At 34.0% G+C, this 16,101-nt stretch overlaps 1 protein-coding gene across 1 annotated transcript; it reads right to left on the bottom strand.

Annotated features, from left to right (window-relative positions):
- Nucleotides 1-745: 745 nt before the first annotated feature.
- LOC114275537 (putative LRR receptor-like serine/threonine-protein kinase At1g07650) lies at nt 746-14,543 on the bottom strand. The gene is given in 25 exon segments (XM_082911675.1): nt 746-1,186; nt 1,189-1,216; nt 1,380-1,530; nt 1,986-2,226; nt 2,334-2,544; nt 2,730-2,848; nt 3,436-3,582; nt 3,906-4,101; nt 4,197-4,576; nt 5,204-5,262; nt 5,444-5,485; nt 5,573-5,638; nt 5,793-5,858; nt 5,996-6,067; nt 7,004-7,075; nt 7,161-7,232; nt 7,332-7,403; nt 7,587-7,658; nt 8,043-8,114; nt 8,226-8,297; nt 8,810-8,881; nt 8,976-9,044; nt 9,240-9,311; nt 13,914-14,088; nt 14,228-14,543. Coding segments are annotated over 25 exon segments (3,066 nt in total). The 5' UTR covers nt 14,343-14,543; the 3' UTR covers nt 746-833.
- Nucleotides 14,544-16,101: the final 1,558 nt, after the last annotated feature.

Genomic DNA, 16,101 nt, shown 5'->3' with positions numbered 1-16,101 from the left:
TCTTCTGAATAAATTTAGAAGTTTCAAATAGAATTTGATGAAATTTTTAAGTAAGCAAGCATACCGTTAGGAAGTGTGTAATAATGTGTTAGCAATGGTGACTGGTTTCTTGAATACGAGCAAAATATAAGTATTTGGAGTATAAGAACTGGTCTCTCACTAACATGACAATATGATTTTTGAAACATAGAACTAGAAGTTGAAAGAACCTTTGGTCTTTAATTGCAAGTTACTACTTAGACGTAATTAGACTATTTAAATTTAGTATGTGTATTAAGAGGCGAAATATGTTGCTACATTCATAGAGGGCTCTCTCGTAATATGCCCTAACATGCCCTATTTTGTTCTACCTTTTGTTAATCATGACAAACGTCGACAAACGTGTACCTCACGGTGCGTAACTAACACTCTTTATATATAAATAACACTCAATAAAGGAAAATGTCTCACATGGGTGTGTCATGTGAGACATTTGGTCATTTGTTTGGTAGAAAATTTAGTGTCCCTAGCATTACCCCTCAATAAAACTTTGTCTCTTTGATAAAAAAGATGGTGCATAAAAAGAAAGTTGATCTAAACTCCATCGTCCAATGTTGAGTGACTAAAATTAATTAATCTCAAATAACACCTTCCAATTTATCCATGGAGAAACTTTTATTTTATACCCTATTACATTGTCGACAATCGTAACTCCGAAAATTAAAAAATAGTAGTCAAAACAGTCACCCATGCATTTAAACCATAGTTTAAACATCATAATTATTTTACTTAATTGATATATAGAAAAGGTTTTCCAAATGTTATGTACAAATTTAATAACACGATGATATACTTTACTTGTCAGATATAACTGAATTAACTCTTAAAAGGATGTTAATCTCTTCCTTATCTATGTTTGAGAGTGATCCATCGTCACTATATGGACCATCGGTTGACATGCTTTGTGTTTGGCTTGGATTCTGCCAGAAATGATTTCTTATGGCCTTAAACTTTGGATTGATGGCTGAAAACCCGGGATCGGAAAGTAGGTCTTGAACGGCAGTTCGGCCTTCGAGCATGCTCACCACTTGAGACATCGTAGGCCTAAGAGTTGGTGATGCATTGGTACACAAAAGTGCCACATTTAGCATCACCATTGCTTCCTCTGATGAATACTCTGAGCCCAATTCTGGATCAACCAGCTCCAGTAGACTCCTCTCTCTTGCAGAACGTACGCCTGAAGAAATATCAAAACAGGATCAACTCCGTAAAAATAAGTATTGACAATGAATACAAAGTGTTTAGCATTGAAATAATCTGCAATTTTTTGAAATAGTGGCAAAGACCGGGAAGTCGGTACTGAAAAATAAGAACAAAAATTTTGAAGAGATCTTAATTACCCAGTCAAGAAGGTAAACAAATTCTTCCTTTGGCCTGTAGTTTGTGTTGCTTTTTCCACTGACAATTTCCAGTGCTACTACTCCAAAACTGTAAACATCTGCTTTGTTTGTTAAATAACCACGCATTGCATACTCGGGAGCCATATAACCACTGCATAGACAAAAGGCAATGGAAGTTTTAAGATAATCTGTATAGTTTCAAGTATCAAACCATGCATGTATAGAATGAACTTAAATCATAAAATTAATTTTATAAGACACAGATAAAAATTATCAAAGATGAACACATGTCAAAGGCTGTTTAATCCATATTTAAACATTTCTATTCCCACAGGGTGTTTAGTAGAAAATTTACTTTTCCGTTTTTTTTTTTTTTCCTCTTATTTTATTCTTCCTTTTCAATTAAAGAAAGTTAGTCTGGTTGAGTTCTTCTAATACCCAACATTGATATCCTTCTTGTTAAGCTTTTAGTTATCTTTTCCACAGAGAGGAACTAAGCCAAAGTATTCAGTTCCATCTATACAAGTCATAATTTCAAACGTTAATATCAGATAAGTTTGAGCTGAAATAAGAACAATTTATGAGGGTAATTATTATAGGACTTACATAGTTCCAGCAACCCGAGTGCTGATGTGGGTATTGTCATCCTCGTAAAGCTTTGCCAAGCCAAAATCAGAAATTTTAGCATTAAATTCCTTATCAAGCAACACATTGCTAGCCTTAATGTCTCTATGCACAATCTTCAGTCTCGATTCCTCATGGAGATAGGCCAAGCCCCTAGCTATGCCTAAGCAAATTTTCTGCCTGGTGGGCCAGTCTAGTTTCAATTTGCAAATTGCATCACGTCCTGTTAAAAGAAAAGGACAAGATAGTTAATTCTCTAGTGTCTATCAACATTGCCTAACTAGTTTAATTGGTATACACATCTTGGTCAAGTTGAGAGTCAGGGCTCACCAAAAAGAGCACGGGATAGACAATTGTTTTCCATGTACTCGTATATCAGTATTAACTGGTTTCCTTCAACACAACATCCATACAGCTTTACGAGATTTGGATGTTGCAATCCAGAAATCATGCCTATTTCGTTCACAAATTCCTTATTTCCTTGCTTAGATTTTGCGGAAAGTTGCTTCACTGCAATTACTGTTCCATCTGATAATAGACCCTGCATTCGTGAAAGTAAAACTCCAATGTTATGCTCAAGCATCATTAGGGATGACTAGTGGATTCTAATAATAAAAAAATGACTACTCTGTAATTGTTGATACCATCACTCAAGGATCACCTTAATTTTTCAAAGATCTGCACTTCCCAGCAGATGCAAGTTTATATATTTTGAAAATAAATTACCTTGTAAACTGAGCCAAAACCACCCTCCCCTATCTTGTTTGCTGCATCAAAGTTCGTAGTCGCAGCTTTTATCTGTCTGAATGTAAACAATCCAGTTTGTAGATCCAGCCCTCTAAGCTCTGTCTCAAGTGCATTACAAGATGTCAGTAAAGAGTAAAAATTGTTCAAATTAATTTCTACAGAATTCAAGATGAACAAAAACATCTCCACGCCACCCCCACAAAAACAAAAATCGTAAGTAATGATGACAAAAGAACAGAGATATTTTGAATGCTTCATGATGTAACTATCTTAAAATTAAAAATATATTTATAATTCATGCTATATGGACTATGATTGATAGAGGTATTATGATGGTTCAAAACTACAACCATAAATTTAGAATACACAGCCTGTTTTGGATTCTGAATTCAGTAGAAAACAACTCTCATAATAATTTTCAGTTCATTTGGCCAAAGTACATTATATATTTATTTCAGTACCCCTATATTTAAAAAAAAAAAATTACATTTATGTCTCGACGTACCCACAAAAAGTACCCTATACGAACCCATGTCGTACCCAAGCTGCACCCAACATTCAATTTTTTTTTTAAACAGTACCGGATAGGTATTTCACTATACATACATGGTCTGGCGTAATTTTGGGAGTTCCCACGCTTCATAGGAGAGAAAGATACTATGATTAATTCTATAGAGAGTTCTACCTTTATCTGCAGATATCTTTCCTCCCAACCAGCCTTTCCTCCACAAAATAATTAGGACCAGAAAGACAATAAATACTGCTCCAACCACAGCCCCAGCCACTACTCTGACATAAATCTTCTTGCCATGCTCTGAAGGAGGTTTAAAGTCTGTGCAAGGAGAAAATATTGCAGATTCATCGGCTACTGAATAAAAGGCTTAAATAATACATAGATGCATATATATGGTAGAAATTTAATCTCATTTAATACCAGTTAAAATATTACATATATACAAATATTTTTTATTGGACCCATTTTTGGTATAGTAAGTGCTGAACCATTTCAGCAACACAGATTTGGATCCATTTTTGTATTTCATAATTCATTATAGAGCTTTGATGTGATGATAAGTCAAGTATATAATTCCCAGGAGCTTTAACCAGAAGGAAATGCAGGAAGAAGATGCACCAAAGAGAACTTAAATAGCTTACTAGGGTCAACTGAGATAGCTGATATAAGAGGACCATACACTCCTCTTTGTGGGATGCCTGTTGTCCCTTTTCCAGCCCAGTAAAAGTGAATTTTCAATGTGTGGCTTGTTACTTCGGCAGTAAAATTCTTAACTATGGGATTACCAGGCCCACCGGCCTCATTTTCGATGTTAAAATCCTTCAGCACCAATTTTCCCTGTATATTCCAAAACACATAAATGGATTTAACATTAATTAATGTAAAATTCAGAGGGGACTCCCTTATTTTCTAGCTATGTATAGTTTGGTTACCTGGATATAGACATCAAATATACGCTTCCCAAGGCTGTCGAATGTCTGGTCATTTGTGTAAACAATCTCGGCAAAATGGAGTCTGACAGTGTAATTCCCATTCCCAAGACAAAGTCCATAGTAGGTGAGAGAGAGGGGTGATACACGTGCTGTTGTATACAGTTCTGAATCAGTAGCAGAGACATTATGCAGAGTAGAAGTGTTAGCGTCAATGTAAACATCAGCCTCAAGATCATTATCCATGAAGTTCCCCGTGCTGCTAAATGCCCAGTTCTGTCCTGAGTAAAACATTGAAGCACCTCTCACTTCTAAATCGGCTTCATACTTGCTGTTATTGAAGATTGCCTCCTTGCCACCACAGTTAATGTGCAAGGAATAATCTGTTGAGAGTTAACAATTAAACAGAATTTACAAAAACAAGCTTAACGAAAAATAGTGGGAAACAAACCTGTAGTAAGTGCTTTCTTTGAATTGGAAATACACAATTATTTTCCTTTTCTTGAAATCTAAGAAAAGTTTGATGGATTGTTGCAAAATCCTGATATTATCCAATATTCCTTAATTTTACCAGTTTAACTTTAGCAAGCAACTGAGTTCCCTTCCTTCCCATACATTGTGGTCAAATCGTGAATCGTTTTACTAAAACAGTGAATCATGATCGTAAGTTTCACTTTATTTAGCATAATATATAATTTTGTGTATGTATCTTCTTACAAAAATACACACATAATGTTTAAAATGAAATAAATATCAATATAATTAAATTATATACATGTATATACTAATAAAATCATAATTTATTTCTCTCTCTCTCTCTCTCTCTCTCTCTCTCTCTCTCATGTTGCGAAAATGACATCGTTTCATACATTATGCAAATCGAACTAAATTATAGAAAATCATAGTGAACTGAACTGAATCATAGTGAAATACAATTTCTTCAATTTAAGATTCGACAATGGATTCGATCATTTTGATTGAAACTCGTATTGAATCGTTAATTTACTTACATTGATTACCCATAGCAGAACACGGGTAGTTTTTCTTTAGGCATGGATGAACTTTACTTCTGCAGTATATAAGAAAAGGAATGCAAGCATTAATAGTAGCCTGCTTATAGTTCAGAAATGAAAAGGCAATGTTTGGAGCTATTATTCATAAACCAAAAGCAAACACCCACCAAAGAGCAAAAGAAACATGGCAATCTTCTCAAAATACATTAATACAAAATACAGGCACAAGAATCTTACAATTTGTTGGTGGAGGCGGCAGAGTAGGTCTCGACCAAATTTCTGAAAAGTCAGTGAAGAGATTTACTATTACATTTCTATGTAGTTCTGTGAGACAAAAACAGAAGGAACAAATAAAATTACACTCACACACTCCCTCGAGGACATTCAACTGGACTTGAGCTTTCCCAAGTGAAATTGTTATAAGAAATATCCCTGTATATTAAAATAGAGGGAAAACATTAAAATTTGTCTTAACTAAGAACTTTAAACAAGTTGAACAATAACCTGCATTATTCTTTCATGGAAATTGATGTCACAAATTGTCAAAGTCGGATGATAAATTGATTAATGTGAAAAGTGTACATACACATTCTTGTTTCTTGAAAGGATCCATCCAGGTATTTGTCCAGTAAGTTGGTTCCCCGTCAAATACCTACAAAAAACATCCTTGTAGTGTCGTTTAACGAACATACATAAGAAAAGATCAAATACCTACAAACAACATTCTCATGTCTCCATCAATGAGCAGATGTCAGGAAAAAGAAGAATGTATGCTAGAGATCCACTTACATGAAATCTACTTTAGCTAGTTGGACAAAAGATGTTGGAATTTCACCACTCAAGTGATTGAAACTGAGGTCTCTACATTGACAAAGAGCACGAACATAAGTCCACCAAATATAGAATCAATGAATGCTAACTGATAGCATAATAGTTTAGCAAAATTACTAGGCTTGGATTTTTATCAGAAGAATCTGGCTATTAACTTCAAAAGAAATAAAACCTCAATGATTGCAACGTTATAACAAAGGATGCAGTATGCAGGTATAATAGAATAGTTTTGATACATAACCACCTAGAGCAAGCAATAACTGATCTTGCTGCACCACCTATCCAAAAAATTGTATTTGAATAGATTTGAATCCACTTTAGAAAATACTACACCAGTACACCCGAAGATTTTGATCCCTTTATTGGGCTCTATTTAAGCATCATAATGACAACTCAACTGATACTTGTTGCTCCTATTTGGAAGTAAAATCCTGCAACTCAAGTCCACACAATCAACTGATGCTATATTCAAGGACAATAGAAGACAATTTGATAAACAAACAACAAATGAAACAATGTCCAATGCCATCTAATGGTAACCAAAACTAGGTCAGGTACAGATGCCTTGCCAAACCTGTAAATTCAGAGCACCTTTACGACCTATCCCAGTGATTTTCAAGTTGAAATAAATCTTTCCATACTATTGAATTGAGTTATGATCTTTCATACAGAAGTATACGTGAAATCCAAGATGTAGTATTAAATAACCTGAATAACATGAGATGAAATAAGGCTAATATGTCCTGAAATTATCTGAAAAGTGGACAAGAAAAGATACATGGAAGACATTTCTGCACCCTTCAAAGAAATTTAGAATTCTTGTAAACTCAATAATTGTATGATGTGCAGCAAGAACACTTATGATAAGACTTTCTACACTAACTCCAGGCATGTAATTCTCCAAACCATTAATCAGAGTGACATCTTCAATCACAAGCATTAAAAAAATGAACACAAGTTCCTTACAGAGTTTTCAGTTTTGTTAGATCCCCAATATATCTAGGTATCTCTCCATAGATTGAGCATTTCCTTAGTACCCTGCATCAGACATCTAAGTTTAATTTTTACTTTAAAAAGAGAATACCAAGTTGTGTCTTAGAAGAAAGCAGCAAAGCCAACTCACAGCACTTTCATGGATTCCATATTACTTAATGGTGGAAAATTAGACCCTCCACCTTTTAAGTCACTAATCCTCCTACAATCCACAAAAAAAAAAAAGAAAAAAAAAAGAGGTCATCACATTCACCTTTTTGTTGAAGAAATACGAAAGAAATAACGTATTGTGATTACATACAGATCAGTTAAGCTTGTCAAAGTAGAAATGCTAGAAGGAATTGGTCCCTCAAGTGGACAACCTTGTATGAGCCTGTAAGTTGTGACATAAGTAAATAATTAGCGTTTTGTATAAATAAGATGAATAAATTCAACTAAAAAGGATTCCCTATTGGAACGCTATTTTTGGCTTCCTACCCGACTATTGACTTCCTGTGCACCTGCAATGGAGTAGAAGAAGCTAACATTGAAGCTTTTAGAAAAATAGGAAGCTTACAATTTCTCAATCTTTGTCCAGTTCCCAATGAAATATGGTATCTTTCCAACAAAATTGTTGTCACTTATCCTCCTAAAATGTATCGAAGGGACAAACATTTAGTAGGATTCAATTCAATTATGGAAAAAATCAGCATTCTTAAACCCAAATGGCAGTGCTGAACCATGAAAAGGAAACATCAAAACAAAATAGCATCACAATTAAGAAGTAGAGAAGAGGAATATGCTTGTACATGGGAAGCTTTATTATTTTACATTTGCCTTTGCCTTTGTTATTATCTTTTGTTTTATTATTTTCTTTTGTCTTTTTCATAAACCAATTGTTAGTGCAGTGAATTTATGTGGTAAGAGAGGAAAAAATTAATTCATCAAATGGAAAATGATTAATGTGAAATAGACATCAAAAACATCAATGTAAAATGGATTAACATCAGTGAAAAATAAAATGTATACTCACATATCAGTCAATTCGATCAACTTAGCAAGTGCCACTGGCAATTCTCCCATGAAAGAATTTGATGATAGAACACTGAAAATACAATGGCAGTGACATAAAGACAATACATTGAACATGAAATTAGCAGTTATTACCAACCAACTTTCAAGAACTGATGTGCATAATCATGGTGAAAATAATTACAGCTTTTGTAATTTAATCAATTTCCCAATCTGCGGGGGAATGGTCCCTGAGAAGCGGTTTCCTTCAATGCTCCTGTAAGATGCACGTATTCACGTTAACTTGAAGCAAAGCTACATTTATCAGTTGAAAATTCATAGCAAGAACTAGTAAAATCTAGCTTAGACCAACTCAGCCCCCTGAAAAAAACTGGTTTTAGTTGGACATGTCATGAATGCTTTAAAATTGACCGAAGAAATTAAAGCATAACTGCATTAGGCTCCAAAACGAATAAAAAGTCTGCCAAGTTTAGTCCCCATTGGATGGAGCTCTGGGAGGGGTAACATTTGACAATATATATTTAATAATTTATGGTTTCTGTGATAACCACTTTCTGATTTCTTTTCATTACAAGGACTGGAATTTATAATGGTTTAATTATGTTTCCAGGCTCAAGTGTTGTTATCAATTATCATCATCATCATCATCATCATGATGTATATTTGAGGCATTTTTCCCTATGTTACAAACATATCAGGACAGGATTCTTATGGAACCATTTTTTAAATCAACCAGTCATTTTTTATTAAGAAGAGAGTCCAACTTACAAGTTTGCAAGGGTGGTGATATTGGTGAGAACTATTGGGAATGGACCGGACAACTGGTTTCCCATGACAGAGCTGCAATATCATGCAACAAACATTTACATGTTTATGTGAATTATTTTTCAAAAAACAAAAGAAACATACTAAAAATGGTAGCTGCTGTGCATACAGATCAACCAAGCGCATGGTAGCCCAATGGGAAGGTATTGAACCGTTGAAGTAGTTGCGACTAAGGTCCCTGCATGACAAAAAAATACAGGATTAGTGGGTTTTCTATTTTTTTATATCGGAAGTTAAATCTAGCGTTATTTGCTGTAATTGTTTTGTTGCTTTGATTTGTTTGGATAATATCAAATGAATGACAGATGCAGCAAAACTTCCCATGAGTTACAAATAAAATATGGAATTCTACAACAGGTTTTGTTTTGCTTACAACGTTTGAAGGTGGCGAAGCTTTGAAAACTCTGGCGGCACTTGTCCTGAAATATTTTGGGCTTTCAAAGCCCTGCATTGTTTTGTACAACAAATTAGAGCAGCAGAGGAAAGAAGCCTTCAGCAGTATTAACAAAAAAAACTGAGACTTACCACCACCCCCCCCCCCCAAACAGGAAAAAAAAAAAAACTGATCAAAAAAAGAAAACCTTTTTGTTCTTTCAAAGAATAGGGTTCACCACTGCACTGGCAACATTAGAAATGTATTATTGAAGCTTGTACTTTTTGGTCCCTAGTCATTGACCGGCCGAATTCAAGTTTGAGGTGCAATCAAATTATCATTGGTTAGAGAATTTATTTACCTCAAGCCTAAAGATTGGTTTTAAAAATATGAAATAAAGAAGTTCATATGTTATCAGACTTTTAATAATACTTTGACAATTTGGCTAAATTTTAAGATTAGTTTAAAGCTTTTGTATCTTATTTTATTCATTGTCAATCAATTTCATTTATTCAATTCTCACCATTAATTTTTTATGTGTATCTAAAAACACTTTTTTGTACCCGTAAAAATAATAATAATAATAATAACAATTCAGTAAAATTTGAATTTTTTTTTTCAGATATGTGATAAATTTTACAAAATTTAATAATTAATTCTTTTAGGAAGATATAAAATAATCAACAGCACTAATGCGAATACTTGTACGAAAAAAAAGTAAAAAATTTGTACACAAACACAAACACAAACACAAAAAAAGAGAAGAAAAAAAAAAAAAAAGAGAAATGAAATTACCACGCAATTGCATTTCCAGAAAATTATTACAAACTGATGGAAAAATTTAAGAATTGAATTATTAATATTAGTAAAGTTTATTATTAATTTATAATTATTTTTTAAAGTACACACAGATGAAGGCCTTGTTTGGTTTGTGTTTCCCAAAAATTTTTGGGAAAAATTCTCTACAAATAAGTTTTCAAAAGTAATTAAACTAAATAAATTTTTTCAAAAAAATTTCCCAAACAAATCTCTCTCATACACATCAAATCAATCACTTTTTTCAAAACTCTCTCTCAAAATAATTTTTCAAAACATCTTTTGAAAAAAGTTAAACCAAACAACTTTTCGTACTTTTTATTTCTCTCGTTTGGCAAGAGGCTATTTTAGCCAAAAAGCCAAAAAGTTACTAAAAAAGCTAAAAAGCCAACAACTCATATCAAAAAGTCAAAGATTCCCTTTTCTCTCTACTTTTTGCACATCTTTTCGTAAAAAGCCAAAAAGTCATCCCAAACATACTAGTTTTTTTTACATCACATTTTAGCCAAATAGCCAAAAAGTTACTAAATTAGCCTGTTCCCAAACGAGAACTCATATCCCATACTCAAACCTAGGAATGGCAACGGGGCGGGGCGGGGCCGGGGATCACCCTCCCCGTCCCCGATCCCCGATGGTTAAATTTCCCCCGGCCCCGACCCCGATCCCCGACGGGGAACGTATCACCGCCCCCACCCCCGACCCCCGACGGGGATCGGGTTTCCCCGACCCCGAACATTCCCCGGCTAAAAAAAATAAAAAAATGAGATCAACGTCTTGACCAGCGGTGGAAACAAATCTGTAATCATACAACAGATCTATAATCATCCAAGTAAACAGATTCAAACAACAGATCTATAATCATCATCATCCATTAAATAGATTCATAATCATCATCATCCATTAAACAGATTCAAACAACAGATCTATAATCATCATCTAGTAAACAGATTCAAACAACAGATCTGTAGATCAGTGTCTGGACCAGCGGTGGTAGTGGTGTAGATCGGAGTTTGGACCAGCGGTGGTAGTGGTGTAGATCGGAGACTGGACCAGCGATCAGCGGCTGAAGACGAGAGCTGAGAGAGCAAACGAGATGTGAGAGAGAGTGGTGGTGGTGTCGCCGTGTCGGTGACTGAAAGTGAGAGAGAGGAGTCGGTGACTGTGTCGCCGTGTCGATGAGAGTGACGCCGTGTCGGTGAGAGTGAGAAGAACGAGAGAGACGAGACACTGAGAGAGACGAGAGAGTGAGAGACAGAATGAGAGTTGAGAGAGTGAGTCAGTGAGAGTGTTTCAAAAGTACAACTAATATTTATATAATACAACTAATAATATTTATATAATACAATGAGATACAGAGGCATGGATGAATCGGGGAAATTTCGGGGCCGGGCCGGGCCGGGGCCGGGGCCGACGAGCCTATCCCCGTCCCCGGCCCGAAATTGATCGGGGAGTGATTTTTTAATACCATCCCCGTCCCCGCGGGGATATTTTTCGGGGAAAAACCACTTATTTCGGGGTCGGGGGATCGGGTCCCCGTCGGGCCGGGTTTAAATTGCCATCCCTACTCAAACCAAACATACACGAAATTTCTCAACAAAAAAAAAAAGCACGCGAGAGGGGCCTACAGATATGGGAGTAAAGATTAATGCGGCAGACCTCCACTTTCCCCGGACCCCCAGTGACCCCCCAGCCCACGTGGCTGTGGATGATTGAAAAGAAAGAAAAAAAAAAAAAAAAAAAAATTCTGGACCAATGAAAAAAAACTGGGGGTGCTGGGGGTGGGGGTCCCTAGCACCGTTGTGGGAGTAAAATATCGTACATCTGGTCTTCGGCAACTTTACAAGTGAAGTCAGCTGCCAACCTGTCCATTAAAACAGAATGGTACGATTGAATCGTTGACTACTTTAAAGTCAACGTTGTGTGCATTCTAGATTGCCACACACCTATCTTTCCCGGAAACCCCCAATCTACTTCAGGAATTCGTTTGGAGTAATCAGTTTCCGGCGAGATTGATTGTTTTCAAGGAAAATTTTGCAGACTTTTCCTTTCGAGATGAGAAAATAAGGGTAAGTAGAGACTTTTACACCTAGTTTGAATTGAATAATTTGGAGAGAAAATATATATATATAAAAAAAAAAAAAAATCAATCTCTTTCAGATGTTAATCACTTGTTTGAATTATTAAATAAGAGAGAAATGAGAAAAAAGAAAAGAAAAGAAAAGGAAAGAAAGAAAGAAATAGACATAACTCATTTTTTGAATCTCTTCTAAATTAAAGAGGTTGGGAGAAAAAAAAAAGGAAAAGATTACTAATTTGTATATTATTAAAATTGTCCATCTACTCACAAAAGAAATAAAAAAAATAAAAGATTATTTTAATAATATAACTTGCAAGAGTTTTTTTATCTTATTTTTTTTTATGTAATCTATCCAAACAAGATTGGATAGAAATTAGGTGTCGTTTGAAAAGAATTCATTTGGGTTTTTTTGGCTCTTTGAATAACAAAAAACAGAATAGGCTATTTGAGTTACAACATACAAAACATCACATCCAACCCATAATCATTACACTCTTCTCTCATAAAAAGAGTCAAAAAGTCAAAAAATTCTTCCCAAACCAAGCTTTTGAGCCCAGGCTCAAATAGCCAAAAAAGTCAAAAAGCCAACCCACTTTTCAAACGGAGGCTCACTATATTTTCATTTTCTTGTCTTTCCAATTAAACCAAGCAAGAGGAAGATAAATCATAGCCATTTTATTTTATTTTCTTTTTATTTTTAACTAAGGGGTTGTTTGGGATGACCTGAATAAATGTACTTTTTATCTTTTTATGAAAAGATGTGCAGAAAAATAGAGAAATGATATAATGAAAAAATAAAAAAAAAAATGGATTATTTTCAACTTCCCAAACTTAGCCTTAACAAATCACTTTTTTTTTTTCTTACTTAAATATCCAAAAATAGTGTTATGCTCGAAGTACACCAACTACCGACATAAAAAAATATATATACGGTTTATTTTAACAGTAAGCGCAAAAGTTTGGACAGGTTCCAAGTTCCAAACAAATGTATTATCAAATTTAAAGAAAAATGTTTGGTGGTCCGAATGGTTCGAATGTGTCAAAATAACGTCATTTTACATTTAAAACGAACACATTTGAGTCATTCGAGTCATGAAAATTTGAATCACCTAACATTGTTAAAATTTAAATTAGTGAAGTATTAAGCGTAGAATTAAAAATTTCATTATACACTCTTTTCTTATGTGACTTTAGTATTCAAGTCCAGAAAAATTATATTTACACATGACCTAACATTTAAGATGAATCTTAACTATTCATTATATTTTTTTAATATATTTTTTTGTATTTTAATCGTGCAAATATTATTTCTGTTTAGTAAATGTCGGATAAGAATTAATTTATCTCCACAAAGCCCAGAATTAGAATTCAAGAAAATAAATAAAGGGATTTGAATGAAATCATTGAATTATGCGAAATTTGCGTTTGAAAAAACATGTATAGTAGCCACTTTCTTCTACTTGACAAGTAGAAGTTGCTGTGGATAGGCTATGTAAAATATCATCTAATTTGCTAAAATCACATTAATTCGTATTAATTTGTGCCGCTCTAATCAGTAACCGCGATTTAAATTTTAAAATTTATAATTAACCAATCAAGCACACACCCTAACTGCATGTGTAGAATCCATATATGCAGATGTAGATGCCTATATATATATATACAACACCCATACATTCACTGAATTTATTTAGTTTGAATTCGTATGAACCAAAGAGGCTCATTCGGACTAAATAAATTCGTAAATAAATCATTAATCTAGAGAGAGAGAGAGTAGATACATGGCGACGACATGGCAGGTGGCATTGTTGTTGAAAGTGCAATCGCAAGTGACGGAGGTCTCGAATCCCTTCACGAGAACAGGAGGGCTCCAATTCCCTTCTCCGCTACACGGATCCTTCCTGAAATCCCAATCTTTCTTCCCCAATCTCTTCCCTATCTCTCTCAGCGTCTTCACTGTCTCCCAATCATCAATCAATCAATGATTACATTTTCACAACAACATTGTATTGTTTGGTTCCCGAGAAACCGCTAGAAAAACGAAATAATGCTGTAATTAAACAAATGATTTGAATATTGTTGAGGTATAATATACCTTCGTCGGGGTGGAGCTTGGGAGTGGCTGCGAATCCGAAGCTATGGAAGAAAATCAAGTGAAGGAAAAACACGATATATACAAGAAGATACAGCTTAGAAGTGGTAGCATCCATTACAGCTCCCAATTGAGTTGTTCACTTTGTTTCTTTTTTGTCGGTTGGATCCAGTTATGGTGGAGGAGGTTCACTCACTCCTCCTTCCTACTGAAAACTTAGAGAGATGATGAGAGAGACCACATTGTGATTGCATACATACAATTCATATATAATATAGAAAGATATGATGGGGTCTTTGACCGCAGACAAAGCTGAAACAAAAGAGATACAGAGTGGATGTAGAGAGTATAAATTGGAGATGGGAGAGTGGACAGTTGGGTGAACAGCGCGTGAGATTAATATTGGCCTCCTCTGACAAGTGGGCTTGGCAACTTTTAATTTAGAAAAATGTTATGGACCAAATGAATTATTAAATTATGTTCAAAAAAAAATTTAAATTATTAATTTTTTTAGTTAGGTTAGGAATTTTAAATATTCTATTAAATATTTTATCCAATTTTTTATATGGTTGTGGGATCTATACATATGTAGATTTGTGTGAGTCTCACCCCATGTGTGAGAGTTGGTAAAATATTTGATATATATAACATTTCTCTAAATTTTTTATCAAATCTCACACATAGATGTGGGACCAACACAAATCACATGTGTGTGGGTTCCACACCCATGTGAGAAGTTTGGTAGAAAATTTAGTAATTTATTTGAGCTTCCTATCATAACTCTTAACTTTAATCAAAATAAATAAATTAATTAAAAAGTTAATATAAATTGTCACATCATTTTTTATTTTTTTACATATTTTTTTATATAAAATCAAAAAATCAGTAAAATAATATATTTCCAAACGAAGTCAACTAAAAAAGTTATGTTTAGGAAATAGTGATTTTTTTTTTTTTGTAATTGATTTAAGGGTTGTAAAAAAAATGATTATGAATTGAATGTAATATTTTATCTTATTAGTTATTTTCACATATTTTATTTTGATTGACTATTTTAATTCAAATAAACCTTCCCAAATAGGGCCATTTTGAGTTTGTTTAGAGCATCTCTAATGAGAGTGGCTAAACTCATAATTTGACCGGAGAAATGGAAAAATGTGCTCCAATGGGGAGAAATGGCAACTGCCATATGTGCCATTTTTGTAGAAGAAACACAGAAATTGGTGTGTTCGGACGTCCGGCCGATTGTCTAGACACACCAGTTTTTGTGCCAAAATAGCAAAAATGACAGTTGAATTATTTGAGCACCATTGCTATTTTTCATCCATTTCCTACTATTCATTACCATAATTTAACAATAATAATGTTATTATAACATTTGTCATTAGAGATGCTCTTACTACTAATAAATAGTAGCTATTTAACCTCATGTTATGCAAGAGGTTTTTTTTTATATTTATAATAAGGTATTTAGATTAATTTATATACACGTGAACTAATTTTGAGAGATCAATTCCACCACCCACTTACGGTGGTCCTATTTAAAGTCAGGATCCCAAAAAACTTATTATAATTAGTGAGTATTTAACGTGAGATTTGCACGGGATTTAGAGACATAAATTTTAAAATAATGAAAATTTTATATAAAATTAAAGAATTGGTTTAAATTTAGGAGTGGTTTGCCATCCCCTAAATAATCTATCTTTTTATCTTTTTTTATCACATCACTTCTTTACTTTTCTATACATCTTTTTGTAAAAATTCAAAAAAAATACACTTAGTGTGTCGTGCATGTTGTATTTAAAATAATTTAGTCCATCAAAAAATTAATTATTTAGTATAAATTTAAATGAGTGTGATGTGTGCTGTACTTAAAA

The sequence above is a fragment of the Camellia sinensis genome, unplaced genomic scaffold (genome assembly GCF_055761805.1).
Source record: "Camellia sinensis isolate YWXY unplaced genomic scaffold, ASM5576180v1 Unanchor12, whole genome shotgun sequence".
NCBI classification, from domain to species: Eukaryota; Viridiplantae; Streptophyta; class Magnoliopsida; order Ericales; family Theaceae; genus Camellia; species Camellia sinensis.
This window is presented reverse-complemented; position numbering and strand designations above follow the sequence as displayed.